Raw genomic sequence first — 26,897 nt, forward strand, 5'->3', positions numbered from 1 at the left:
CCTACTGGTGAATGCAGTGCTATTTCAATGCATTCATGCCTTTTCTTCAGCCTCTTTCTAGGTTATTTATGAGATAGGATTTCTACCTACATTTAGACCAAGAAAAGTTATATTTTTTTATTCTTGCTTTCACAGACCGCTTCCTCCCTTGATGAAAACCATGGTGTTTGCACGACTTCTCTTCGTGCAGGAACTTGTCTCCTTACTCCAGTTCTTATTTAAAGGGTGATTGGCTGGTTTTGTGTTGTCTAATCCAATGGTTCAGGTGCCTCTTGCCAGGCTGGTTGGCTGCATTCCCATCTCCATATGTGGTGTTACAGCGCTGCTTATCAAGATGATAGATGAATATCCTGGCTCTGTGGGATCTGAATAAAGATAATAATATGTGAAAGAAAGGTTTAATGAATTCAATTAAATTAATGAAGTAACTTCTAGAATAATGAAGTTCCCTAGTCTGCATTCTGTGTGATATTCCCTTAATACAGCAGACATTATCCTCCCATATTCCCCTGTTATTCCCAGATATCCCTCCTTTTCTTCTCACTGAGGTACTGTGTGTATTGTTCCTGTGTGACTCCACAGAGGAGGTCCATGGGGATGAGGAACAGGAGCAGTGGATGATTCAGACTACCTGAGGTTTTGCCTTGTAGAAGACTCCTTGTTTTGAGTGGGCTGAATGTCTCTGGTTCTTTGGAGAGCCAGTGTGTGTGTATATGCACGTGGGGATGTGTGAGAAAGGGCTGACAATTGAACAGGATAGCAAAGCCTTCTCTTGGTGTGTGCTCTTTTTGAAGGCAATGACCAAAAAGCAGAGCAATGGAGCTGAAATTTTAACTTTGGCAGTGTAGGAAATTATTGGAAAGAACTGATTTAATGCCAGACACTCCATAGACCCATGTTAGAAAAGGCTGGTCTTTCTAATTACACCTTCAGCTGAGCCACTACAACAGACCCACTGTCTTCTGACAGTACTGGACCTACAGTGTTCATAGCTTTGTATGAGCTCGGAAAAGCTGCTTTATCCTTTGATATCTTTTCTTCCTTGGGGCAAACTTAATTTGCATTCACTTTTGTATTGCTGTACTTCTGTCTGTCTTTATTGTGGAGGAGTGCTGGTACTTTTCCAGTGTCTCTTATCTAGGGGTGTTGAGGAGCCCTAACCAATACCTCTTTTTTCCTAAATCTTCTCCTGTCTCTGGTGGTACTCCAGAGGTAGACATAAACCAGGCCTAACGACATTTCTTCCTCTGTTGTAATACACCTGGCTCCATTAACTTCAGAACATGAGGCCCCATCTTTCAAAAAGCACTGCTTGTCTGACATGTTCAGGGTCTGATGTGAAGAGCCTGGTGGTGAGTGAGGAAAGCCACATGCCACCCAACCTTCACGTTCTGCTTCTTTTCTGAAGATGCTTGTGTTTACTGGTGTTGCTCATGGCCACAGAGCAACTCCAAACAAGGAGCTCAGCATGAGCTAGAAAACAGAAAGTTTAAATGACAGATAATTTCCAGCAGTGAGTAGCATCTGTAGCAGATAACTCAAGGGGCCACAATGCAAACAAAACAAAGGGGTCAATCCCTCTCTCCCATGGACTCTGCGCCTACCTCCCTAGAAGCACAACTAACCTCAAGCTCCACTTTGCCTTCCAGTTTCCCAGTGTGGATGAGAGCTCTTTAGTGCTTCTCCTCATTTTATAGCCAGGACTAGTCCTGAAAAGCGTAGGAGATGAACATAGGTCTCCTGATTCAAAGTAGCTACTGATCTTGCTGGGCTGATTGTCCTTTGTTTGTCTTTCTTCAGACATTACGTTTGGTTTCTTTTTAGAAGACACTGAGTAAGTAAACATGAAAGAATGAAAAATATATAAATAAGTGCCTTGATTTGTAGTGAGGGAAAAAAATAACTTGGCACAGTACTTGCTTCCCCTGCTGTCCCACCTCTGTTATGTGTGGAGATCATTATCGGACAGTCAGAGCCTGGCCCATGCTTTGCAAAACAGAGACTGCCTTTCTCTGCAGTGGTGCTGTGAACTGCATTTTTGTGAGGAATCTCTTGGATTCCCCTGGGGTCTCTTATTTTAATCTTCCCACTCTTCAGCTTTTGTTAATGCTACTTCTAAGCTTACAGAAGGACTAAATGGCTGTAAGAGTCACCTGCTCCCAGTCTTGAGGAAGACCTCAGAAACCATATTGATCCCTCTGAGATAAAAGATTGTATTTCTATTCTTTCTTTCATGACTTGTCTGGTACCGGGACACAAATAAGTATTTTTGTCTGTTTGAGGAGTTTTACCTATCACTTAGTGGTGAAACACATCTATGAATAAGGGCAGTAGGGCAAATGTCTCTGTTCCTCCTTCACTGTATTTCTGTGCCTAAGTAGTGATATAGCATAGATGGAGCAGCTTGAAAGGAGGGAAGGCTGGAGAATTCCAACACAAAATCCTACACACAAAGGCAAGCTTCACAACGAAAACATGGAGACTCCATGGGATTAGGAATATCCTTCTGGCAAATGGTGCCTACTTGCAAATGAATTCCTCCTCTTTGTACCTTTGCTCCTGTCTGCTACTAACTGCTGATTTAGTGTGACCCAATTGGTTCTTAAACCTCAGAGCCAGACAAAGTGCTCTGAATTCTGCTGTCCATGGCACAACAGCTGTTTTCTTTTGCTGTCAGCTTTCATACAGGCTGATAACCTCTTGTTGTTTTGGAAGTAGGGATGCTCTGTACTTCAAGAGGCTTAGGTTCACCTCATGGCAGATAATTGAGTCTGAGTGTCACTGCACTCAGCTTCTTAAAATGATTCCATTTGATTCAGTGCTCTTCCATGAATTCCAAACTGTTCTTTTGTTTGCTTCACCTTTCCCCTAAAAGCTTGCAAGCCTTCAGAAGCAAACTCCAGGTAAAAGGTTATTGTTAGAGTGCTAAAACGTTGTGTTCAGTGTGGGTGTTAAAAAGATACTATTAGCACTTACACTAGCTCTAATGAGGGTTATTGGAATTGTCTGGCTTAGGAGGAGCATGGTGATTTTAAAATCCTAAAAGCTACTGAATTCTGCAAATAGAGAGATCATCCTCAACAGGGAATGATTTCATTTGTTATACAGATGTGACTTCCTACCCTGGGCAGTAAGTACTGAGTACAAAAAGATTAGGAATGTTTTGGTTTTTAGAATAACTGGCCTAATAATTCAAGTCATAGAAGATATTTGACTTGTTAAATCCTAGTCTTCAGATAAGCTTTGTGTGAATCCCACCATTTAAGAGTCTTTAGAAGAATTTCTATTAAGAGGCTGGTTACACTGAGCTCATGCTTATAAGGAAAAGAGAGGTATGAACTGAAATCCTGATCTCAATAATAGTAAAACTGCTATTTGCTTAAGTGAGAGAAATTTCTTCTGTGACTTATGCTGGGAGAGGCGTGATGCAGTCTACGGTTGCTGTAAAAAGTGATTTCTTGTGTAAAATTAATCCCAACTGTCAAGAAACCCCTCCTAAAAACCAGGGAACAGGCTGTTGGAGACTGCTCTAAACTTATGTTCATAACTGAGGCATAAAATGTTACTCTGTGTATCTGAAAAGACAAGAGTAGAATAGCAGAAATAACTGTATTTGGAACACTCTAAGTCTGGGTAAATGTGAGATAATGAGGTTTAAGCTTCTTCTACTGAGATGAAAATAACTTGTATTAGCCTGCACTTGCTGTGGGCAGCAGTGCCTGTGGATGGTTATCAAAGCTCAGCTAGTCCATGGTAGCTGTACCTCGGTAACCTGACTGTACATCTAAAAAAAAAAAAAAAGAGAGAGAGAAAAAAAGGCTCTGAACACCGCACAAAGCACCAGGGCTAGTGGGACTGTGATTTTACTTTACCATTATCTGGAAGATCAAAGATTCTGGCTGTCTAGTTTGTCTTCTCCTCTCATACCATGGCAAGCAGCACATTTACCCCATAGGTATGTAACAGATGATCAAAAGCTTTTATGCTTTTTCTGACTACATCAGCTAGTGCAATAAAGATAAAGTCATGTTGCGCTATGCACAATGCTTCCCTTGTATCTACAGAAGCCTAGAGCGTTGTCACCACCATATCTTTAACACAAAAAATGAGAGGGGAAACAGATGAGAAAGAGAGAATTTACCTTACGTCTTTCCTGCCTGAGTGAGGATAGCACTGTATCATTCCTGCACACTCAGTTAGGACAGTCATCTAATGACACTGTATCTGTTGCAGTGTTAAAAGTATTCAGGTTTATTTGGATAAAATATTGCTTTTTTTGACATCTCTTCCTTGGCCCTGATCTGATCCACTGCAGTCTTGAAACTTCTCTTCTTGGTTGACTTCATCAAGGTCCAGGTGAAAACCATTCAGAAGGTGGTAGAACCTGCTCAGAACTGTCTGCAGGTCAGGTAGGAGACTCTCATGTCTGTAAATACTGACTTTCTTCTTAGTACCTTACTGTCGCTGGAATTTGTTGCTCTCTGCTCTCATTTTAAAGCCTGATTACAACTATTGGGGAGCTCAACATAATCCTGACTCCTTCTGTATTACTAAGCTAGTAACTCCTTTTGTAATATTGAACCGGTTGACCTCTGATCTATTAATATTAAACCATGACATTCAGTAAGTAAAGGCTAGGCTTTAAATAATTGAGCACAGGCTAGCAGGGTAATTAGATATTGTGAACTGGGGGTGAAGAAGATCTAATAATCTGAGGAGAGATGTAAATCTGTAGAGAAAACATCTCTAGAGAATTATTCCTTTTTCATCTAGGGGCTGTTAGGCAGAAAATGTGTAATACATGTCTGCGAACTAGTTTCTCAATACCGTGTAGGTTCAGGGGGAAAATAAGTACAATGCTGACATGGCCAATATGGAATACATGCCAGAGCCCAAATCATTCAGATTAGTATTTCTTAATTAGCTCAGGAAACATGTTGTCTTTCAAATATATGAACACTTCTAAGCAACTTTGTGATTTATTTGTGGCTGTTTCTGGCTGCTCTGAAAGCAAACCATATCACACTACAAACCTCTTACCTTCCTTTGGATAAGAAAACCAAATCCAGTGGTAATTAACTCTTTATCAAGTTGATAGTCCTGGTGCCCCAAAAGATTTTTCTCAGGCACCGCTGCAGGGAGAAAGGTTCAGATCCCAAATGTCCCCTTATTTCTGACGGAGTTAAAATACTTATTCAGGTCTTAAAAGATCAATGCAGTTGGAGACCCCAAAATTTAGGGCAGGGACACAAGGTCCCTTGGTAGTCACCGGAGAGCTCCTATTGGACACAACTGTGTTTAAAATCAAGCTTTTGATTTCACAAAAGCCACTGGTGTTTGGATCTGAAGATTTTTCAAGGAAATCTCGAGAAGTTCAGTAAGTGACTGTTTTTTTGTTATTCCCTCCTGACATTTGCTTGCAAGAGTTGAGTCAGTTTGCAGGTGCCGTTGAAATTGCCCACAATTATCCACCGGTTCACAGCAATTGCTCAAACTGTGATAAAGAACAATATTTCAGTATGATTAAGTCAAGACAGAGTCTTACTGGGCTAATGGATTTTGAACTCCAGGGGACTCCTCATGTGGTTAGAATTAAATGCCCACATCAGCTCCAAAGTTAGTAGTCAATGTCTAGATTTCACTATCAGTTTATTCACCCCCTTTTTAAGGGCATATAACACGATATGCAAATTGTATATCTCAAAAAAGGTGGCTATGAAGGGCACTCTCAAGTATATTGGAATCTCTATCAGTACTGTATTTTTAAAAACTGGATTGGAAAAAGGGGTATTTACTGCTCCAGAAAAGAGCAATTCCTCTTCCTGAGCACCCACAGTTCCTAAAGAGAAGAGAAAATCCTCCGAACAGTTGAGTTACTGACGTCTATAGCTGGAGCAGTCATCCCATGCTCCTACCTTACTGTCTGAACTGAGATGCACTAAATCTCTCCCTGATTCAGCCTGCTTTGTGCGAGTTGCTACATGGACTCATTCCCATCACCAGATGTGTCCGGGGATGTTACGCTTGAACTGTTTGCAATGAGAAGCAAAGGAGAATTCAGGCTTATATCCTTTTCTGTTCGCCTCCAAACCTCTTTCTATCCAGGATCACACATGAAAAATTAGGAACACTTCAACTTCAGCAGGGAAGACACAGATATAAGTGCCAATATAGTAGCTATTCTTGTTCACATAGGCCATTTGGATGACTGCTCATATTCCGTGTTTGTGACTGTCTAGTAACCTCAATAAAAATCCTGAGGCCCCTCGGTAGGACACAGGGCAGAATCTCTTGTCTTAAATTAATTCTATTCAAAGCTTCCTCTGGAGTCCCAGGGAAAATCAGAATGCTGTCAATGTCCCTGGAAAGCAGAAGAAAACAATTTGGAGGTAAACTCAGCATTTCAGCTCAGCTTTGGCATTTATTCATTATGTGGTAATTCCCAGTGAGGCTCTTGAAGCGTTCTGCCAGAGAGATACACAAATGGAAATTGTCCAAAAGAGGAAACATAGATGCTGTTTATAGATGAAATGCAGGTTATCAGGAATTTAAATTATTTTAGTAAAATTTTGACTGAAAATATTGAAGGCCTCTTGAGCTGAGATAAAAAATATTTCTCCCACAAATTTCTGATGACTTCAGTAGTCTCTAGAATTATGCCCTCTGTGTAAACAGCATTGTTATACAGATCCAGATGAAAACATATTCCTCACTTTGAAGAGCAGACATAAATGCTATGAAAAGAGAAACAGCACAAAGTGTAAAAGAAATTTCTCTCTTTAATCTACTTTTATATCTGTGCTACAAGATTTGCTGCAAGACCCTTCATACTGATCAGTCTATACCCCTGTTCACAGCTTAAAACACAAAAATGCATAAGTGCATAAGCTTTTATACTCTCTTCAAATACAAAGCTCATCTGCTTGTTTGTTAATCCTTTTTTATTCTCTCTTAATTGCATCCATGTGTATTAGCAACCATAATGTCTCTAATAATGTGGCAAAACTTGCAAAGGATGAAAGCTAAGAGGGGAAATTCTGAAGTGTAATTGTGCTAACACTGTTCTTTTTTGTTTTGTGGGAGTGGGATTTTGTTTTTGCAATGTGTTGCAGAAGTGGCATCCCTTAGGGATGAAGAGATTGCTTCTTGTAACCCTAGCCAAGAGAAGAATTTGGAGTAAATGAGGGGTTTTCCTTGCACTTGTAATAAGTGCTTAATGTTACAATTAAGCATTAAGACACGTTGAGCATCATCTTTTGGGGTGATGATAGTGCACCTCAGTTGGCAATTTATTTATTAATTCATTCCCAATTTCTACATGTACATTAACAGAGCATCTTTCCTGGATCTAGACACCCTACCAGATACTTAAAAATTCAATCAAGTTAAGACAAGAAAGAGTGCTAGCAAACTAGGAGAAGTCTATTTGGGCATTAAAATAGCTATCCGCAAAAAAAACCCCATATTTCTCTTTCCAGTGTTTCCTTCAGATCTTCTCAATCCTTATGTGCAAACACTCATCCTGGATCTCTGAAGCCCTGTAAATACCATCCCCAAAGGGATTTTTGTCTGCCCTCAAGAACAACAGACCTGGCATCCTTTGGAAGCAGAAAAAATGAGATTTACAGGCTGCAGCATTCTCAGAGAGCATATTCCAGCAGCGGCTTACTTTCTAATGTTCAAAAAAAGGTTCAGCACTTCTGTTGGCCTTATCTGTGGGAACATAAGAAGAAAGAGTGCCTTAGCATAGGAGAAAGCCATGAGGAAAAAATACTCTGATCCAGAGATGTAGCAGTGTTGCCAAATGCTGAAACAAAATACTTCAAACAACACAGAATTCTTAAACTTGTACCCAGGCATTTTAACAGACTTGGCCAAAATGTCCCATTCTGATATTTCACATATCTTGGAACACTGGAAAAATCCCAGCTTCCTGAGCAAGTGTAAAATGCTTGAGATTTATTAGTAATTTTAGCTTTTCAAAGATCTTACAAATCAGTTGTAAGGAAAAGAAGAAATAAACTGATAACATCAGGTTTTCCAGAAAAATGTGGTTTGCCATCTGCCTTTAAAACACTAGCATGAAAACCCTCTTCCCTGTCTCGTTACTTGTTCTTCCTCGGCTGACCAAATTCTCTTGATTTTCCTAAAATCCAGATTTATGTACAGGTTTCTACTTTGCTTTTATCCGTGTTAGTTTCTAGTGGAAGACTTCATAATCTTCTGTTAAAGAAAAATATGGGCATGATATCTGATAGGCTTTCAGGAGTGGAATTTACTAGCTTCACTTTATATTTCACAGCTTTCTTCAAAAGCATTTAAATGAAGTTCATTTTTGTTTATTCTCTCTTTCAGACAAAAAAAAAATAATGTGCCCATATATAGAATTCACTATCCTGTCCCAAATGAGTTTTGCAAAGCTACTAAATATAATGTTTTTGACAGTACTTTTGTGTCACCTGCCAGTTAATTCCATTAAACTTTATGTTTACTTTTTGTCACACTGTAAACTTTGCAAACATTCATAAAATATTAAAGTAACCCAAACATAGTGCTGTGTGTGATAGGAAAATTATAGACAAACATTAAAACTGCCATTTCTTGCACCTGCCAAGACAGCTTTTACACTTGAAAGAAATTACGTATTCCATAATGATCTTTGTATAGTCTGAAAACTGCTGTGATTTGTCACATCAGGGCAATGGAAATGAATAGTCTTTGGGTCCCAGGATGCCAAAGCCATTTAAAAGATTCTTACTTGTTTATACAGTGTCTTAATTTTGTCTTTTTGTGACTGGGTGTAAGTGGATTAATACAAATAACTTTCTGAAATAAACTCTGAGCTCATGCCTTGACTGTGTTCTCTTTGAATGTGATCAGGTCAGATTAGGTGGGTTTGTGGATGGGGAGGCAGGATTGTGTTCCCTGGCATGATGCTGGGGTGAACAGTATCACTTTTCCTTGGAAGTGGATGGTTATTTTCTCTGTCTGGTGCCCAAGACAATCCTCCTTGAACAAGTCTGACCTGCAACGTTGCACTTGGGAGTCGCAGATGGACTCCGGTTTTGGTGTGTCCTGGTGTGTTCATTCCTTCTCTTAGGGCAGAGAGGACCAAAGGGCTTTGCTTCTGCTGCTGCATGCATCTTCCTCTGGTGTGAACTAGATTTTCTGTAAACTTACTATAGAGATGTGTATTTTGGGGAGCTGGAGGAGTTCTTAAGGATCAGCCTTTTCACTAGGTGCCCCTTGGGACACCGTGGCTCATAGCACTGAATGGCATGAGTAGTGCTGAGGGACCTGTAAAGCTGAGAAAGAAGAATTAAACTCTTCTATTTCAATTAAGATAATGGTTAGTAGAAAAGGGGCTGTAACTGCTAAGTATTGTTATTGCCCTAAATGATCTGCAGAGACTTTGGAGACTCATTTTCCCATATTACAGAAGACACAGCTATGAAACTCTTTCTCCAAAATAGATGCATGTCTTGGGCCATAGGAAAGCTACTCACCATTCCAGATCTGTGCTGTGGAAAATCCAACTAATTTATTCAGTAGTGCAAAGAGAAAAGGGAATTTGACAGTGAAAAGTAATGTATAGAATTAGTACAGAACTGGATTTATAAGGTTTCTTTCATAGGCACAGTAACTACATGTCCCATCTGTAGAGAGCTAAGTACAAGATGATAATGAGATTCTCCTGTACCTTCGAAGTTAACTGTGGATTGAAAAATGTGAGCAGTGTGGCAGGTGTTCAGTTACCGATGCAGTGCACAGGTTTAGCAAGTCAAGCAGCATCTGCACATTTCTATGCTAAAATACACTAAGCTACCATAAAAGAAGGCCTACATGGCCACGTTTATTGGTGAAGCTATAGGCAAAATGCCTTAACTTCTGAAAAAGGAAAAATTGCTAAAGCTCATCAAGGAATAACAGAAAGCTGGAGACAGCCCAGAGCCCCCAGTCCACCATGTAACATATAGGAATTCAGCATGACAAAACTTGTCTTCTTACTGAAGATACTTAGTGTCCCTTTTCAGATATGTTCAATGTGTTTCAGCTTATTTGTTGGTGATGCAAAGCTGAGACTGGAAAGAGAAGATGATCTGGATACTACTTCATTTTAGGCATCATTAATAATCTAGATTAAGAAATTAAAATCATTTACCTTTCTGCACCTGTGTGGGAAAGGATTATAAGGGTTTATTCAACTTTTAGAACCCATATGATGAGAACTGGTTTTTTTTTTTTTTGGTTCAGAAGTCCAGAATCTGATTTATTCACAATGCCAGTTTGACTTTTCAGACCTGGTGGCTGAAAAATCCTATCACTTCTGGGTGAAATTTTACCTTTTCTTTTGGGCATATGTAACATACTTTAGTGTCATTGCATATTCCCATATGAAAAGAGACAAACATGTCCAACGTACCCATGACAATTACAATTACGTTAATGAGAATATCAGCTAGACATAACTATAGTGGTAAATGTAGGTGATTGATCTGAAAATTTTAAAAATGCAGTTAAAATATATTCCATCATTTTGATTATAGTATTACTTCTGAAAAACATTTGGTACTTTAAGCAGAGGCCACTTCATTAAGAAGAAACCTTTAGATTTTAGTCTTCCTTGCAGTTATGTGTAGAAATGTAGATCCTTAGACAGTGACTCAAAGCATATTTCTTATTACTGATCTCATTCATTACCAGTTAGAAAATCCAAAATGAACTTGAGGAATGGAATGAATTGTTGTCCAAAACAGATGGACTGATGATCAGTTTAAATTGCATATGGGTTTCCTCCCAACAGTCATTCAGTAGAGCGTATCAGCTTGACTTACCCTACAGAAGATGGAAAACAACCTGTCAGGAGGACAAAAATGCAATCCATTCAAACAGCAATCTGTGCTGATAATACCGGTAGAAACTTGACATGATTGAACTGTATGATGCTTGAATAAATGTCCAATACCTACCAATAGCTCAAAATAGAAGGCAAATTGAAGGGCATATATCAAGTTTGTAGTTTCATGTGGGAAGAGTCTGAAATCGAGCTTATTTTTCACAAAGCTTACCTGAACTATCCAGACCTTCAAGCGCAGGCTGTAAAAGAGGTCGAAGTCATCTTTTAAATTCTCCAGTACTCTCTGCTTAGTGCTGAGTCACAGAAGACAGGACAGTTTCACTCCCTTTTCTTTGTACAGTTTGAATGGGTCCTAGCATATTAAAGGCAAGAAAAGAGTCACAACCTCGCTCAGGCCACAGCCAGCCATGTTTCAAGATCACTGCAGGAGCACAGGCAGCTTTAAAGCTCCAGCATGGTGCATCAGCTCGACCGTGAGCACTGCCTACATTGTGCTCTGTGCCTGTGACAAATGTGACATATTGCAGTTTAGCTTCATCTTGTTTCACTGCAGGATAAGCTGAATTGCATCGCTACAGGCTTGAGGAACAAAAAGACCTAGGGGCATTGGTCGACAGCTGGCTGAACATGAGCCAGTGCATGCCCAACAGCATCCTGGCTTCTATCAAGAATAGTGTGGCCAGCAGGATCAGGGCAGTGACCATCCCCTGGTACTTGGTGCTGGTGAGGCCAAACCTTGAATCCTGGGTTCAGTTTTGGGTTCCTCACCACAAGAAAGACCTGTGGTGCAAAAGCAACTTCAGAGAAGGGAACGGAGCTGGCGAAGGGTCTGGAGCACAAGTGTGATGGGAGCGGCTGAGGGACCTGGGGGGTTCAGCCTGGAGAACAGGAGCTGAGGGGAGACCTTCTGATCTCTGAACTGCATGAAAGGAGCTTGGAGCATGGAGGGGGTTGGTCTCTTCTCTCAAGTAACAAGTGATAGGACGAGAGGAAATGGCCTCAAGTTGTGCCAGGGGAAGTTTAGATTGGATACCTGGAGGGGTTTAAAAGGTGTTTAGATGAGATTCTTAGGGACATGGTTTAGTGACAGTGTTAGGTTAGCAGTTGAACTCTATGATATAGAGGGTCTTTTTCAACCAAAATGATTCTATGATTTTATGATTAGACCTCTCTGTAGCCTGTACTGTGGCTAAGCTGATGTGCAGTAACATTGTGGTCATGCAGTCACCTTAACTGAAGGCAGATGAATTACCATTTTCTCCTGAACCAGGAGTGCACTTTCAGAGGTGCCCCATTTGCTGTCATTTAGGCTCACATTGCAGAGAACTCTTGGAGCATGTGAACTGAACTGCTTGACAGCAGAAACTGTCCCAGAAGATGAGCTCCAGGAGTGCAATATGCTTCAGCTGCCAATAGGTGGGAACACGCTATGGTAACCAACTTAGAGCACTTCTGAAATAAAAGCGGTAACATATAGGGTACATGTGAGGTCCATAGTTCTGTTTTTCTCTTCATATCTACTGTTACTGCGGCACATTACTAACTATCTGGAAGACCATCAGGTCTTAGAAACTGTCTTCAGCTGTCGAAATTGACTGCGAGCTCTAGACAACCTTCCAACAAAGGAAATTAAATCTCAGTATTGCTCTTATCGCTGTGGTGTTTAAAGGGGTCTCAGCTGCAAGCCAAGGCGGAGAGTGGCAGGTACTGTGCAAACCCAGAAGATGAGACAGGTCCTGTTCTTGTCACTTTGGCAGACAACCCAGGAGTATTATCAGCCCCAGTAGTTTAAAGGGCATGAATCGGGTTCATGTAAGTTTAGACTGAAGCTTTAATTTATTTATTTACTTTTGTAATGTCGAAGTCTGGGTTCTTGTAGTTTAGCTCCTAGTAAAGAAAACTTTGCAACTTGTGTTCTCAATTTTTGGTTTTTGTTTTGTTTTGTTTTAAATCAAGGAGAAGGAAAACTATGTTTTTGTAGATAAAAGAGAAATGGCTGGAAAAATCCGAGCTGGTGACACTCAAAGCACAAGGGGGAAATGCTGCTGTTGTTATCTCATTAATGCCAAAATAAAGTTGCCATGCCCTTAGACTATGACTATTAATTTCCTCTAAAAATTCCTTTTTAGATTAAAGCCTTGAAGGAAAGATTCTTACTCTCATAAACATGAGAAATCTCAAGTTCTTGAGTAACCTGATCACTCTTCAAAGCCTGACTTTCCAAATACCAAGAAATCTTTATATAGGGGCAAACTTCACTGATCATAAATCTTTAAAGATGAGATCTACTAAGACAAAGTGTTTGAAGGCAGACTTTCTGATGGGCTTTGAAGTCATAGGAGGCAGAAATTCCTAATTGCTAGGGAATTTCCATTTAATCAGTCTTTTCAACTGAATGTTTAGTGTTACTAAAGCTGTTGTGTAAGATGTAAATGTGCATCCTGGTTCTTATAGGGAGCATCCTACAGCACAAACAGAAATTATTACACTATTGTGTCTTTGCAAGAATACTTGCAACTATTCTTGGTGGCCACACTGGATTTTTATCTAGGCTGATTATTATAATTTGCTTCCATGCCCGTTGAACTTTGCTTTGGAGAACTGGAGAGAAGTAGTTGAGTTTATGTATCTCTTTTGATCATCTTATGCTGCTGCCTAGGAAAAAAACCCCGAGACTTTAGAGAGCATAGCAAAGACAACCAAAACCACTAGGGAATGGTTTGATATCTTTACCTTTCCTCTAAATATTTCACTGTGATTTCTGACTTTAACTTATAGCCATATGAGCATTTGGGACATGGCTATTACTTATCTCTGTGTTCTTATATATTAATAGAAAAAAATTATATCAGTATGGATTAAAGCTTTTCAGAGCTGTCTCCCAGATGTGTTTCAATCATTTTAATGTTAAAAAAAAGTCCTAGCAAAGTTAATTGCTTACACTACTTCAAAACTGAGTCTGAAACAAAGGAGGTGCATGGAGTCCTTGTTGTGAATGGTGCTTTCTGTTTTCATTTGCAAGATGGACGGATTTTCTTTTTATCTTATATGGCAAGACTCCAGCCATAACTGTCTGGCAGAACATAATCTTCTCTGAACATACAGCCAAATGCTGGAGATACAGTTCTCTGGGAAACATAGTGGGTGATAAAGATTTTTAGAGAGTAATAAAAGTAATATTTAGCTCTTGTGTAAAGTTTCTGTTTCCAGATTGTTCTGCAAATCTGTGCTAACTCCCATTTCTCTGGGAATGAGATAACAGCCATTTCCCCTATTTTACAGATGGGGGAGGTATAAAACCATAATTATGTTTGAAATTACTAGTTTTAGTATTTGTGAAAACCTTATGCAAAAACATAGAAGTGTCTGAACCTGATGTTAGTCCTGCTTAGATCAATGTAATCTCAAGATTTCATTTTTATGAATCTCAAGGGCTGTGCCCTCTTCTGCAATAGGAAACTACTTATGGTTTTATTACCAAACAATTGGATCTTGATTTGTTGTTGGATATGCACAAATATTTGTACACATGTATGTTTGCTCATCTGAGCTAAGTTTACTCAAGCCTTACTTTGATGAGCAAATACTATTTGTAAATAATGTGGCTGTTCCTTAAAACATCCTTGTCTAAGCACTGTGGTGGCTGTTCATATCTGAATATTTGATCCGTGTTAAAACTAAAAATTTATGTGTTTTCAGTCCATGTTTTCAATGTTTTTAAGATTTTGCTGAAAACTAAAAAAGGAAAGTTTTCAGTTGTAAAGCAGAACAGTCCAACCAAAATTTTCAAAAAACCTGCCAGCTCCTCAAGACAGCTGTTGCTTTTTTCTGTTTTCTTTTCACTGTAACACCACCACTCCTCTGCAAGACAGTTTTTTCCGATTCTCCCTAGTCTACTCTTTACAAAATAATTCTGATCCAAGGACTTCACAGAATCACAGAATCACAGAATGCCAGGGGTTGGAAGGGACCTCAAAAGCTCATCCAGTGCAATCCCCCCGCCGGAGCAGGAACACCCAGATGAGGTTACACAGGAAGGTGTCCAGGCGGGTCTTGAACGCCTCCAGAGTAGGAGACTCCACAACCTCCCTGGGCAGCCTGTTCCAGTGTTCTGTCACCCTCACTGAGAAGAAGTTTTTTCTCAAATTTCAGTGGAACCTTTTGTGTTCCAGTTTGAACTCATTACCCCTTGTCCTATCACTGGTTGTCACTGAGAAGAGCCTGGCTCCATCTTCCTGACACTCACCCTTTATATATCTGTAAACATTAATGAGGTCAGCCCTCAGTCTCCTCTTCTCCAAGCTCCAGAGCCCCAGCTCCCTCAGCCTTTCCTCACACGGGAGATGCTCCACTCCCTTCAGCATCTTTGTTGCCCTGTGCTGGACTCTCTCCAGCAGTTCCCTGTCATTCTGGAACTGAGGGGCCCAGAACTGGACACAATATTCCAGGTGTGGTCTCACCAGGGCAGAGTAGAGGGGAAGGAGAACCCCTCTGGGCCTACTAACCACTCCCCTTCTAATACACCCCAGGATTCCATTGGCCTTCACTGCTGGGATGGGACGCACTTAACATGAAATCTAAGGGGCCTAGAGCATCTCATCTTGAGCCTGGCAGGTGATCTTCAAAAAAGTGGGCAATGTTTTGGAAAATTATGGTTTGTCAGAACAAAAAGCATTTGCTAGAAAAGTGTCCATCTAGCAGAAGGATTTTTCTGTCACTTGTATAGAAAGAGATACCTACTTATTATAGAACAGCCAGCAGCTATTTTAAACTGAGATGATCAGAATCTGTTGAAGAAGAAGATTTTCATGTCAGTGAAACCAGTGACGTTTAAAAGTGAGACCCACACAGCTGACATTCACCTGTTCAAGCCCAGTGCCCATGAAGGGTTTTGAGATGGTGAACTTCAGACTGGATTGCACACAATGTGCTTTATTTTGAGAATATTCTTGCATTTGTACTCTCCTAGTTAAAAAGGCTAGTCCATTACATCTTACAGCATAAAGATGTAAAGGGTAGGGTAGGCCTGATATTTTTTCACTAATGATGACTGTGGAAGTTGTTCTCATTCATATAAGTGTCTAATCTTTTAATGATTATAACTAAGTGGTTTGTTAGGTGAGCCAGGATTCCCCAGCTCTTTTGATTTATTAGTAATTTAAAGTAAAATAATTAGTCTCTTCCATGTGGAGCAAAATGTCTTTTTGGTATTCAAGCGAATGCAAATGAACCAAAGTATTAAACACACTATCTCAGCAGCTCCTCAGATGCAATTATGGTCTCCAAGAACTTGAACACTTGCACCTTTTAATATAAAGCATCTGATAGCAATATGTCACAGACCATACATGAAAGCAAGCATTCACAAATTAACATATGATGTTATTTATAATAGACATACTTAAATATTTTCTTGTTATAAAAAGCCATGAGAACTCACTTTCTACCTGTATTGTATACACATATAAAGCTGTTCAAAGTTGCAAAATAAATATCTCAAAAAGTTAGGAAGTGCTGGTATAAAAGAATCACACTCAATCTTTTTTTTGGCCATATGCTGTCATGGTATTGACTTTAGTAACTTGTAAACATATTTTAATTTGCACAGGATTGCTATTTCTGTGTTTCATTCCCATTCCTTTTTATGTCCTTAATTGTCACCTGGCTGCAGAAGAAGCAATGAGAGAGAAAGTTTTGTTCAGCTCCTGCAGTCTTGAGTTAGACTCTTCTCAGTACAAGCAGTGTATTCAAAAATGCAAAAATTAAAATAGAGGCAGACCCATGGTTGTATACCTGCATGTGTTGTAATCTCAAACCAGATCCGACCTCAGAATTTCCTTAATCATCTGGGATGGAGAGAGATGAAGTAATTTTGCATTTACTGACTAAAATGGGAGGCTGTGGAAAATGTGTGCCATAAACAGATATCTTAGGCTGACTCCTGAATTCCCTGTTAGGAACATTTAGCAAAGAAGCAGGAATACGTCATGAGATAGTGCTAACTATACAATGACAAATGAAGTCCTGTATGACTGGATTCCAAGGCACAGAAATATTTCTAATCCAGGTGTGATTGCTAGACAGCAGAATGTAGGTTGAATGCTTATAACGACATTTATTTTACATTCTGTTGCTGATTTTTTCCTAATCAGTTGCATGAACTCAGTAATAATGGGTCCAGGTGTGTTCTTACACGGTAAAATGAAAATAGTAGCTCCATGTTCATCATTTCACTAAAAGCAGGTACATTTTCTGTGCAGCTTCTTAGTCACAAAGCGAGGGAGAAGCAGGAATGTGACAGGCAGTCCCATCTGATGGCAACATTTTGCTGTGCATGCCCTGGACATGCTTTGGCTGGCTGAGCGGGTACCCAGCTGGCAGATGTGCAAAGAGCAGCCTCAGGTTGCAACGAGAGAATCCCAGCAGAGTCCCACACGAAGAGAAACGTGAAGTGGCCCTTGAGTTACAAACCTGCTGCTGTCAGCTGATGATGCTATCCTAGTGCTTTCCACACTATACCAGCATTCTGCAGAGGTTCAAGACTGAACGGTTTTGGGGTTATAGACCTTAGATTCCTCTTGGGTACATGGTTGCTGAAGCCAACTACCTTTGCACAGGAACTAAGAGCAAAAGAGGGCTTTAAGAACGGACCCATGTGAAGAGCAGGGTCTGGCAGGTGGAACAGGACATCAGGTGGGAAGAGGTCTGCATGGTTCTGTACAAGTGGCTGGAAAATGAGCTGGAGTAGTAGCAATGTCGACATGAAGACTGTAATGAGAACCTCACAAAAGAGGGAGAAATAAGGATGTGCAAGTTATCTACAGTGAAATACTCTGAGGTATATGAATAACTGAGAAAGCTGCCACCTCAGACAACTCAAGGTATTTGAAGGACCTGCTCTTCAGTTGGCCCAGGAACAATGTGCATTAGAAATCCCTAAACCAGTTTGGATTCAGCTTGAACCTCTTGTTGACAAAGTTCTCTTATTTCCAATTCTGTGCCCTACTATAACCTGACAACATTGTTCTCACTAAGATCAGCAATTGGATCATGCAGCTGAAAAACTGTGACACCCACCAGAGACAGAGATGTGACACTGAGACGCTTAATGTGCAGGATGTTTCCTGTGTTCTGTAAAGATTTCGATAGGTGAAAGTATCTGGATGCTAATGATGCAAATGATACCCTTAATGAATATGTGTAATGAAAGAAGTGAATTTTTCCTGTTAGTTGCGCCTGTGTGAACCCAGGGAAAATTTCCCTGGATTTCCAGACTGACTCACAAGAGTAGAACTTTATTTACTTTTTGTCTTTTCTTTCACTTGCATTTATCTGTGTTCTATCTGCTTCCCTCCGTGCTTCAAACCCATTTCACTTTTTAGAGCATCTCAAAGCATTTTGCAAATGTAGTTTAATTAGAAGTTTCAGACTAGCTTTTAGAAATAGGCCAGAACCCTTTATCTAACATAAGACATAAGAAGGCTAGAGGAGTTTGCCCTGTTAGTTTTCAATCTGAAGGGTGACGGCTATCCACTGGACAGAATGGGTATGTGCTTATTAAAGCTGACACCAGGAAAGGTTTTTATTCTCTGGTGCAGGACGAAGTTTAGCTACCATAATCTTAGAAACCTCAACTCCTGAGAGTCTACATCCCTCCCTGCTGTCTGTTCCAGCTTTGAAATATCAGTAGAGTAAGAGAGTTTTCCCAGTGTCTAAACATCCATTTGTGTAGCTTAAGCCTCTTTGTTCTCCCAGCAATAACAGGCATGAAAAACAGTTGTTTTCTGTCTTTTTTGCATATATATTTTATGTTGTTGATGTTTGTTTTCTCAGTCTCCACTTTCCAAGCTGAACTGACCCCATGGTTTAAGTCTTTCCTATAGGTCACATTTTCTAGAGCACTTGTTTTTTTCTGCTCTCTCTGATCCATACATTCCTTGAACTGCCATCCTCAAAGCAATACATAGCACTTTCTTAGGGGTTTGTTCAGCTTTGAGTTGCAAAGAAGGAATTCTGTTTGTATTTCAAGAGTTAGGATTTTTTTTTCTTCTTTTCCTGTTCTTACTGCAGTTTGGCATTTGCTTCTGTTTACTTTGTGATCCTTCTTCTTATTATTTTTTTCTTTTTGGTAGAATAACTGTTTGCTCTTGTGCTCTGTATTAAGTTCCTTACAGGGCATATCTCCAAGGATTTTTATTAATTCTTCACACAAAAAGGCACAAAGTACTAGTCTTAGCTGACCATACTGACTGCACTTCTGGCTGGTTTAGTGTCCAGGAAAAGAATATCTGCAAGAAATTCAGGAAAAAAGTATGTAATTTTTTTTTCTTTAACTTGAGCATCTTTTATCCCATTCATTTCTAATATATGTACACACCATTAAATACTGACATGGAACAACTCTGGAATAGAGCAAAGTTTAAATTTCAGAGGATAAAGTAGAATGTAGTTTATTGGAGCACTTTTTCTAGTGGAGTTTTACCAAGATCTGTAGAAACATTCAGAATTTGATGTTCTGGTATTTTCTGAGGCTGAAGTGGCAGACTGTAGTGTTTCCCACTAGCTGAGTTGCAGAAGGGCTCTTTTCACGTGCCAAGTTATAGAGGAGATCTAGAAACTTTGTGCTGTCTCTTTTTTGTGTGAGCCAGAGGACGGTAACAAATGGAAATTAATAACTCATGGAAATTAATACACTACTAATATAGGGAAATAATTTAGGTCCTGCTTATATTCTTCTGTAATGAACAGTACTTGAACTTTCGTGATTGCCGTCGCCACAGTGTGAGCTCTGATAGTATGAGAGAACCGGGGGTGTTCAAAAAGAACAACAACAAACAAAAATCAGTCTGATGGAAACCAGCTCAGTGACTGAAGTATCCTAAAGATTTTAACTGAAATGCAGTATTGTTCACTCAATGACTCTGCTGAGTGTTGATGCTGTGTGTAGAAGCCATAGTGTCACAGCTGTCATTTTAGCTGTCATATTGGGACAAGAGGAAATGGCCTCAAGTTGTGCTAGAGAAGATGCAGATTGGGTATTAGGAAGTGTTTCTTCATGGAAAGGGTTGTCGGGCATTGGAACAGGTTGGCCAGGGCAGTGGTGGAGTCACCATCCCTGGAGGGGTTTAAAACACACGTAGATGAGGTTCTTAGCGATATGGTTTAGTGCCAGAGTCCGGTTAATGGTTGGACTCAATGATCTTGAGGGTCTCTTCCCACCAAAATGAAGCTATTTTTCCCAACTTCCAGCAGGACAAGAATCCTACAAGTGAAGCCAGTCTTCTGCAATCTGCATGTCTGTTTCCATCTGAATTTTCTCTTGTCTGGCCCTTCTTGGTTGCATGTAATTTTATGTTATCATGTACTGCAATTCCACTGAGCTGGTAATTTTCAGCAAATACAGCTTGGATCTCGGAGCTCACAGGGTGCTCCTTGCTGTCTGGTGTCTAGAGGTAGTGTCAAATAGAATTCTACAGCTCTCTCTCAGGCACCAATTAAAAATGTGTTGAAGTACATGGCCTGAGAAACCTGACAGCTGTGTTATGAAAAGTAGGAAGATTAGCCTATAGTCACTAAGAAATCCCCTGTAACACAGTATTTGTGAACAATTAATATAAATAATATATGCGATTTTTACACATATCTTTAAAAATACACAAATTAGGAGCTGGAGTTAAACCTGTAAAATCCCTGCGAACTCTCTCATCTCTCTACTCTTCTGATCTCAGTAACATCAATCTTACCTAGGGGAACTATTTGCAAACTCAAGCAGGGGATTTCAAGCCTATATGAGCACCTCCTGCCCATCTTGCAGTAGATTAATCAATACCACAGCAGCACGATAATGCTCTGCATCAAAAATTCTGCAGAAGCCTTATCAAGAGCTACCAGGGAATGAAGTCATAAAGTGTTATTTTGAGTGTAAAGGCTGGCCACACATTTTGAGAGTGAAGTTATTAATCTCAGCACTGCCAAAAAGTATGGTACCTGGGGAAGAAATAAAAAATAATATCAGCTTGCTTTTGTTTTTATATATATGCCTGGGGAATGCAGTATTTTCTTTTCTTCATCCTGATTTTGCCTTCCTCAACAGATTTCCCTCCATCATGGTGTAATAGGTCAAGTTAATAACTGATAGTGCCACTTGGTTTGACAAGAAGAAGGCATATGGCGTTTTTTTCCTTTCTTTCTCTGTACTTTTACACAGCTGTCCATTTGTGGTATTTATATTTTACAGATTACCCTGCAGGACTTGGTTTCTAAGGCAGAAGAAGAAAAACATTGTTATGGAATATTAATATCAGTTGTACACATTTTGATAGCGACTCTCCAGCATCTTGTTGCAATGAAGCCACTTCTCCTTTGAGAACGAGTTATACAGTGACTACAACAAATGCAAATAGCTGTAAAAGCATACCGAGCATTACGATATCTAGCACTGTGACTCTAGAGTGTTAAGAGGGAGGAAAAAAGATTGTATTTTAAGCTACAAAGCATGGCTTGCTCCTGCTTCTATTGGGGAAGATATCATCATAATACCTTCCAATAACATTATAATTAGTATTTTACAGTATTTATGTTAATGAGGGCCAAACAGCTGACTTAACGTGATTCATGTGGAAATCAAGAATACACTGTGTCTTTTATCACAGCATCAGTGTGATGGGTAATTAAAAGCTAATCAAGTGGTCTCCAAGCAGTTCTGGGCTATCACTTACCACTATAACCAGCAGGATGGATTAAAGCAGTACTTCTGCCTGATAAGATAGACTCAGTGCTGTTTTTCCTCATTTTAATTCAAATGGTAGAATTTCATCCTTTCGGTAAAATGGATGATGCCATTTCAGAAGAATATGTTTGTGGGTAGATTTAGGAGGGGAGGATATGATAACGAGGCACAGGGAAAAAGAGAAAGAGGTTGTTGATAGAGCAGTATAATACAGACAGCACAGCATGGTGGGCAAAATAGTAATCATCTCAGATCTCAACCCCTTTCGAACAAGAGCTGCAGTTTAGTGCAGTTCATCCTCATGGATGCTCTGAGAGCTCATGCTGAGTGTTTTTTTCTGACAAAAGAGTTCCAGAGCACCTTCTTCTCCCTCTCTCCTCATTTTCTACTTCCTGTTTCCTACTTTGATAGTTTGGGAAAATCTCACCCGCCTGGAAAGCAAATGTCCAGAGTTACAGACTAGCTACTGTAAATCATCACAGTACCTCTGGAGACTTGTTAGCTGCAAATCTGCTCTTTGATGTGTCTGTGAATGGTGAGACTGTCTGGATTGATGGGGATGCACATGAAAGTTTATACTGATTATCCTCTTGACTCGGTATTAACTTGGATTTATAGTTCTAGCAAGAGCTGCCAACCCCAGCCATTAGGTACCCTGAACTATTCTCTAGTAACACAAATGGAAGCACAGAACTAAACCCTCGAGGCTGTTACGTGCAAGAGTCTTCTAAAGTAAAAAACACACAGTGTAGACTAATAATGGGAAAAGTGAATTATTAAGAACCTAACCTCTCAAAGGCCTTAGTGATGCTACAATGTATCATCTTACATCTACTAACATTAAAAACATACTGTGTTTAATTAAAATGCATTATGCAGATGGTTATACGAAGCTAAATGCATAATTCCGAGACGCTGATTTCCACTGAAACCAGGATAAGCAGGGCTGAACTATGATAGGTGAGCTTTTTTGTTTCATCCTGGGTTTCCTGAAGTTGTTAATGACAATCTCTGACAAGAAAACACCTTTTCTATCTGTCCTCAAAGCAGTGGCACTGCGCTGCTTGCATCAGGGAAGGAAAACCCATGGTCTTCTCAGCAAACTGCCTTGCCCTATGTCAGTAGAAGTGATGCACAGCACTGATAAGTTCAAGATGGTATCAGTGCTTATTTTCAGTAAATACTATGACCTTGTGTTTGACCCCACGACATTTGTCATCAGTGATAATTAGGTGTGTGTTGCATTCTATAGCTTGCAAATTTTCTCTACCTAGCATTTTCTCTTCATTTTCCTTTACTGCTTTATTTTCCAGAATTCTTTCTCGAGCACATTACACCAGAAATACAATGTTGTATTCAGCCTTTTAGTTCTACTTAATGAAGAATATGAAGCACTTAGATTAAACCTGGAAATGATCAACTATTAAGAAACTTCTAGATTCTACTACATGCGATTAATGTACTTAATACCTTACTGTTTAGAAACACTTCTTGGAGGGATAGTGTCCTGGCTGCAAACCACTGAGTGTAAATAACTGGTTACTTTTTTGTTGGCCAGTTTTATCTATTTGTTCCTTATACACTTCTCCCACTGAAGTGAGATACATCCAGACTATTAACACGCGTCTTTCTTTATCATCAATAACGTCAGTAGTGGATTTGAACTGAATCACTAGACTCCTTGAAAGTGTAGCTGCAGCACAGAAAATTAATGTTGCTGTAGGTCAGAGCAGAAGTCCGTCTTGCCTAGTACTGTCTCTGAGACTGGAAAATAGTAGACACAATGTAACACCAAGCAATGGGGCTGGTATTTTCAACCATTCTTCCAGCCTCTGGTGGTATGTGGCTCATCAAATTCTTTAACCAAAGGTGGTAGGTCTTTACATTTAACATCTTGTTCTCCATTAATATGTCTTACTGTTTTGAAATGTGTTTCTACTAAAATTTGATGTAACAGCGATTTGCACAAATTACAAAGGCTCAGCAGCTCCAGACAGTGCCGGATGCTGACCCTTGTGCCACACTTCACACTGGGATGCAGGGCTTTCTTGTGAGGAGAGATGTAGTCTGGAGGTCATGACACTATGTTAGATTTTAGGGTTTTTTAGTGAGGGAGTTTGGGACCGGCATTGTCCGCCTCCACATCTCTCCAGTGCTGTCTCAGCTCTAGGCAGCCTTGTGTGGTGGCCCCCAAGGCATCGACTGTTCTCACATTCCTCCTGACATTCACACATGTGAAGAAAGAGGCTGTTACGGTGAACCTCTGTGTTGCTCCAATAAACTGTGCATTCCTTTCTCAAATAATTTCTTTCCTTCTGGTTCAGTGCTATACTGATTCTGCAGTATAGCTGATTTTCTGCCCTCCATAGCAGTGACTGAACAGAAATAAAACCGGACCTATATATATTTTTTTCCCAAATAGTGATTGTATTTTAATGTGGAAGGAAATATTTTCATGGAAAACATTTCTCAAAAGGAGAAGTAATAAAAATATATTAAAAAAAATGTAAGAAAAAATGGTAAGAAAATGGGACTTAGTGTGCTTATTCTGCTCCCTGTGACCTGACAATAATTTACCTGCAGTATGAAGTAAAAATAGCCATAAAGTTGCATATTGTCTCCCTCTTCAAATGAATAATACCAGATCCAGTTTACTGTTATAAATGGATTACCTATATGAATAGCTTTTGGAGGTATTAGTAAGCAGTGAAATTGTTGCTTATGAAGACATTTATTTTGTATTGCTTTTGCATGCAGGGCAATAATTCTCCACTTGTTTGTGATTTTTGTTAAATGTGACACCCACACATATTTTAAGAGAAATAGTTATCCAAAGTAATCTATTTGATTCAGCATCTCAATATTTACCTAATGAATACATATTGCATATAATTAATCTTCTTATATTTTACTGTTTGAAACATTCAAAAAAAGAACATAAACAGAGTGGGCAACTTCCTGCTATGCAATAAACTGCAAATGAATAGAAGCTTTTAGCAAAGGTGTTTGAACTTACAGATTGTGGCTGGCTTACAGTGTTTTGTCGTCAGACAAAATGAGTTTTTTTCAAAGAATTCTCTTGCAAAGCCTTTTTATTCCCTAATACATTCTTATAAATTAAAATGTCCTGGAAATTGATTTTTCTGTCTGTTACTGTATCAGGGAAAAGTGTGGAATTCTGTGCACATACGTTTGGGTTCTCTCTTAATCACTATATCCGCAGAGCTGGGAGTTCAAGAAGCTCTGCAGACAAATAGCCAAAGAGTGATACATGACATTTTTTACATGACCCTTTTGTCTTGGAATCAAAGTTGTGTAATGTAGCTCTTGGTCTGTCAGTTTCCCTCCTGTAGCTTTTGATGCAGTTGACTTTTTTCACTCAAAACTAATGGAGAATTAAAGATCTTAATGATATCTTTTAAACTTGTGTAAATAAAGGACAAGAATGTTAAAGAAGGATCTCGGACCCACTGGAAGAGGCATTTGTAAGTTCATATATCCTGAGGGGCAAGGGCTCCAACAGTCATGTCACATAGGATCCAAATAGGTCTACTGGAATGAACTGGAAGTACTGGTTGAGGTGGATAGGAAAGCACAAAACCTGATTTTTAGGACATAAAACACAAATCTGCAAGAAAAGTTTTTTTAAACTTCACCATTCATGAAACAGCTTGTTAATTTTGGAGCTGGATTGAGTTCCTGCTATGGTTAAAGCCTTGCTGTAAATCTCTACTGACAAGCAGGATACCTTTTGTTTGTGACTGACAGTCCCTGTATTGTCATGCAAGACAACAGCTTTGAAGAATGACAGGGAAGCAAGGATGCTGATTAAGATATTAATATTATCCCAATAAGTAGGAAAGCACAGGAAATTATCCATTTTCCTATAGGCTGGCAATTTAAAATATAGTATCCCATTTTTTTTCATACTTCCTCTAGTTTTCATACAGATATACAGCAGTTTGGTTTAGTGGCTTATTTTTTTTTAATCTTCTTTCTGATTATTTCATTTCAGACTGACTATTTCTTGGGCATCATGAATAATTATTTGCAATTTTTCTTCTCTATACTGTTTCTACTTATACAGACCTCTCCTATCCTTCCCCTTCTATAATTCCTACAAGCTAGAATTTTGTTTGTGTAGTTATGCTTTTTTTTTCCCTCACAAATGCATTACATTGTATTAATCAGTATTGAAATTCAACAGCAATTTTATCACCCTGTCACTCAGCATTGTGAGATCCTTTTGTGAGTCTTTGAAATCAGCACAGAATTGACTATTCTGAATAATTTTGTGTTATTTATTCCCTTTTCCAGACCACTTATGAATATGCTGAGCTGAACAAACTCTGGGACAGATCCTTGAGGGACTTCTCTGGAAACTTTCCTTCACTCTGAAGAAGTTGTCTGTTTTTCCTCTTGTTTCTTGTGTTTTAAATTTGTATTAATCCATAAGGAGATAGTTTGTTTGGTCAGTCTGCCTGTGGTTGCACTGTGTTGCTTCCCATCCTTATTCACATGCTCTTGCTCCACCTGAGCTTTTCACAAAGGGAGACCAGTTCCCTGATGATTACAGAGGAATGAATCGGGAGCAAGTGGACCTAGGAGCAGCTCAGCCTAAGAATCCAACAGGTAAAGGAGACCGTGATGCTTTTCTCTTTCCTCTGTCACCATCAGAAGAAAAGAACAATTACAGCTACTACAATAAACGCAGCTTGATGCGACAGCAAGACAAGGGAAGGGGAGAGTAGTGGACCTGGCTGGCCTTTAATTGAACCTGACAAGTGTTTACACAAGGGACCAGACTGGCAGCCTAAAAACTCTGATTTATAAGGCTGTTGATGAGCAGTGACCCTGTCAGGAAGATCAATGGCAAACTGCTGTTTCAGCATTGCCTGTTAGAGCAAAGTTCAGTGCAAACAGCCCACGCGTGTGTATTTATAGACGTATTAATATCTATACAGCCATTACCATCCCAGACATCTATTAGCATATCCATATATTACAATATCTAGGCATTCACCAGACCAAACCTGTTATCCTTCATATTGATTAGGTTTCTATGCACATATTGAGACAGATGTACTAGATATACTTGCTTTTACTTGATATTTATAAAGGCAGACAACTAAATATGCACCTGTTGTCATAGTTTGTCTTTTGCTCCCTGCTTTCCCAGGAAGATTGCACAGCTCTGTTCAAGACCATATTGCTTTTTATTGGTATCTCACCTTCCACACTGAAGCTGCGTCAGTGTCTAAAGTCCTTCAAATTATAAATACATCTTAGCACTCCCTGGTGTAATGCGTC

At 39.5% G+C, this 26,897-nt stretch overlaps 1 protein-coding gene across 1 annotated transcript in view; it reads left to right on the forward strand.

Moving 5' to 3' along the window:
• ACTR3B (actin related protein 3B) overlaps positions 1-26,000 on the forward strand; it is a 167,715-nt gene extending 141,715 nt beyond the window's left edge. The window contains exon 12 of the mRNA XM_065050442.1: positions 25,905-26,000. Within this exon, the coding sequence (XP_064906514.1) occupies positions 25,905-25,985 (81 nt within the window). The 3' untranslated portion in view covers positions 25,986-26,000. The remainder of the gene's footprint in view (positions 1-25,904) is intronic.
• The last annotated feature ends 897 nt before the right edge of the window (positions 26,001-26,897 follow it).

This window comes from Columba livia, chromosome 2 (assembly GCF_036013475.1).
Source record: "Columba livia isolate bColLiv1 breed racing homer chromosome 2, bColLiv1.pat.W.v2, whole genome shotgun sequence".
NCBI classification, from domain to species: Eukaryota; Metazoa; Chordata; class Aves; order Columbiformes; family Columbidae; genus Columba; species Columba livia.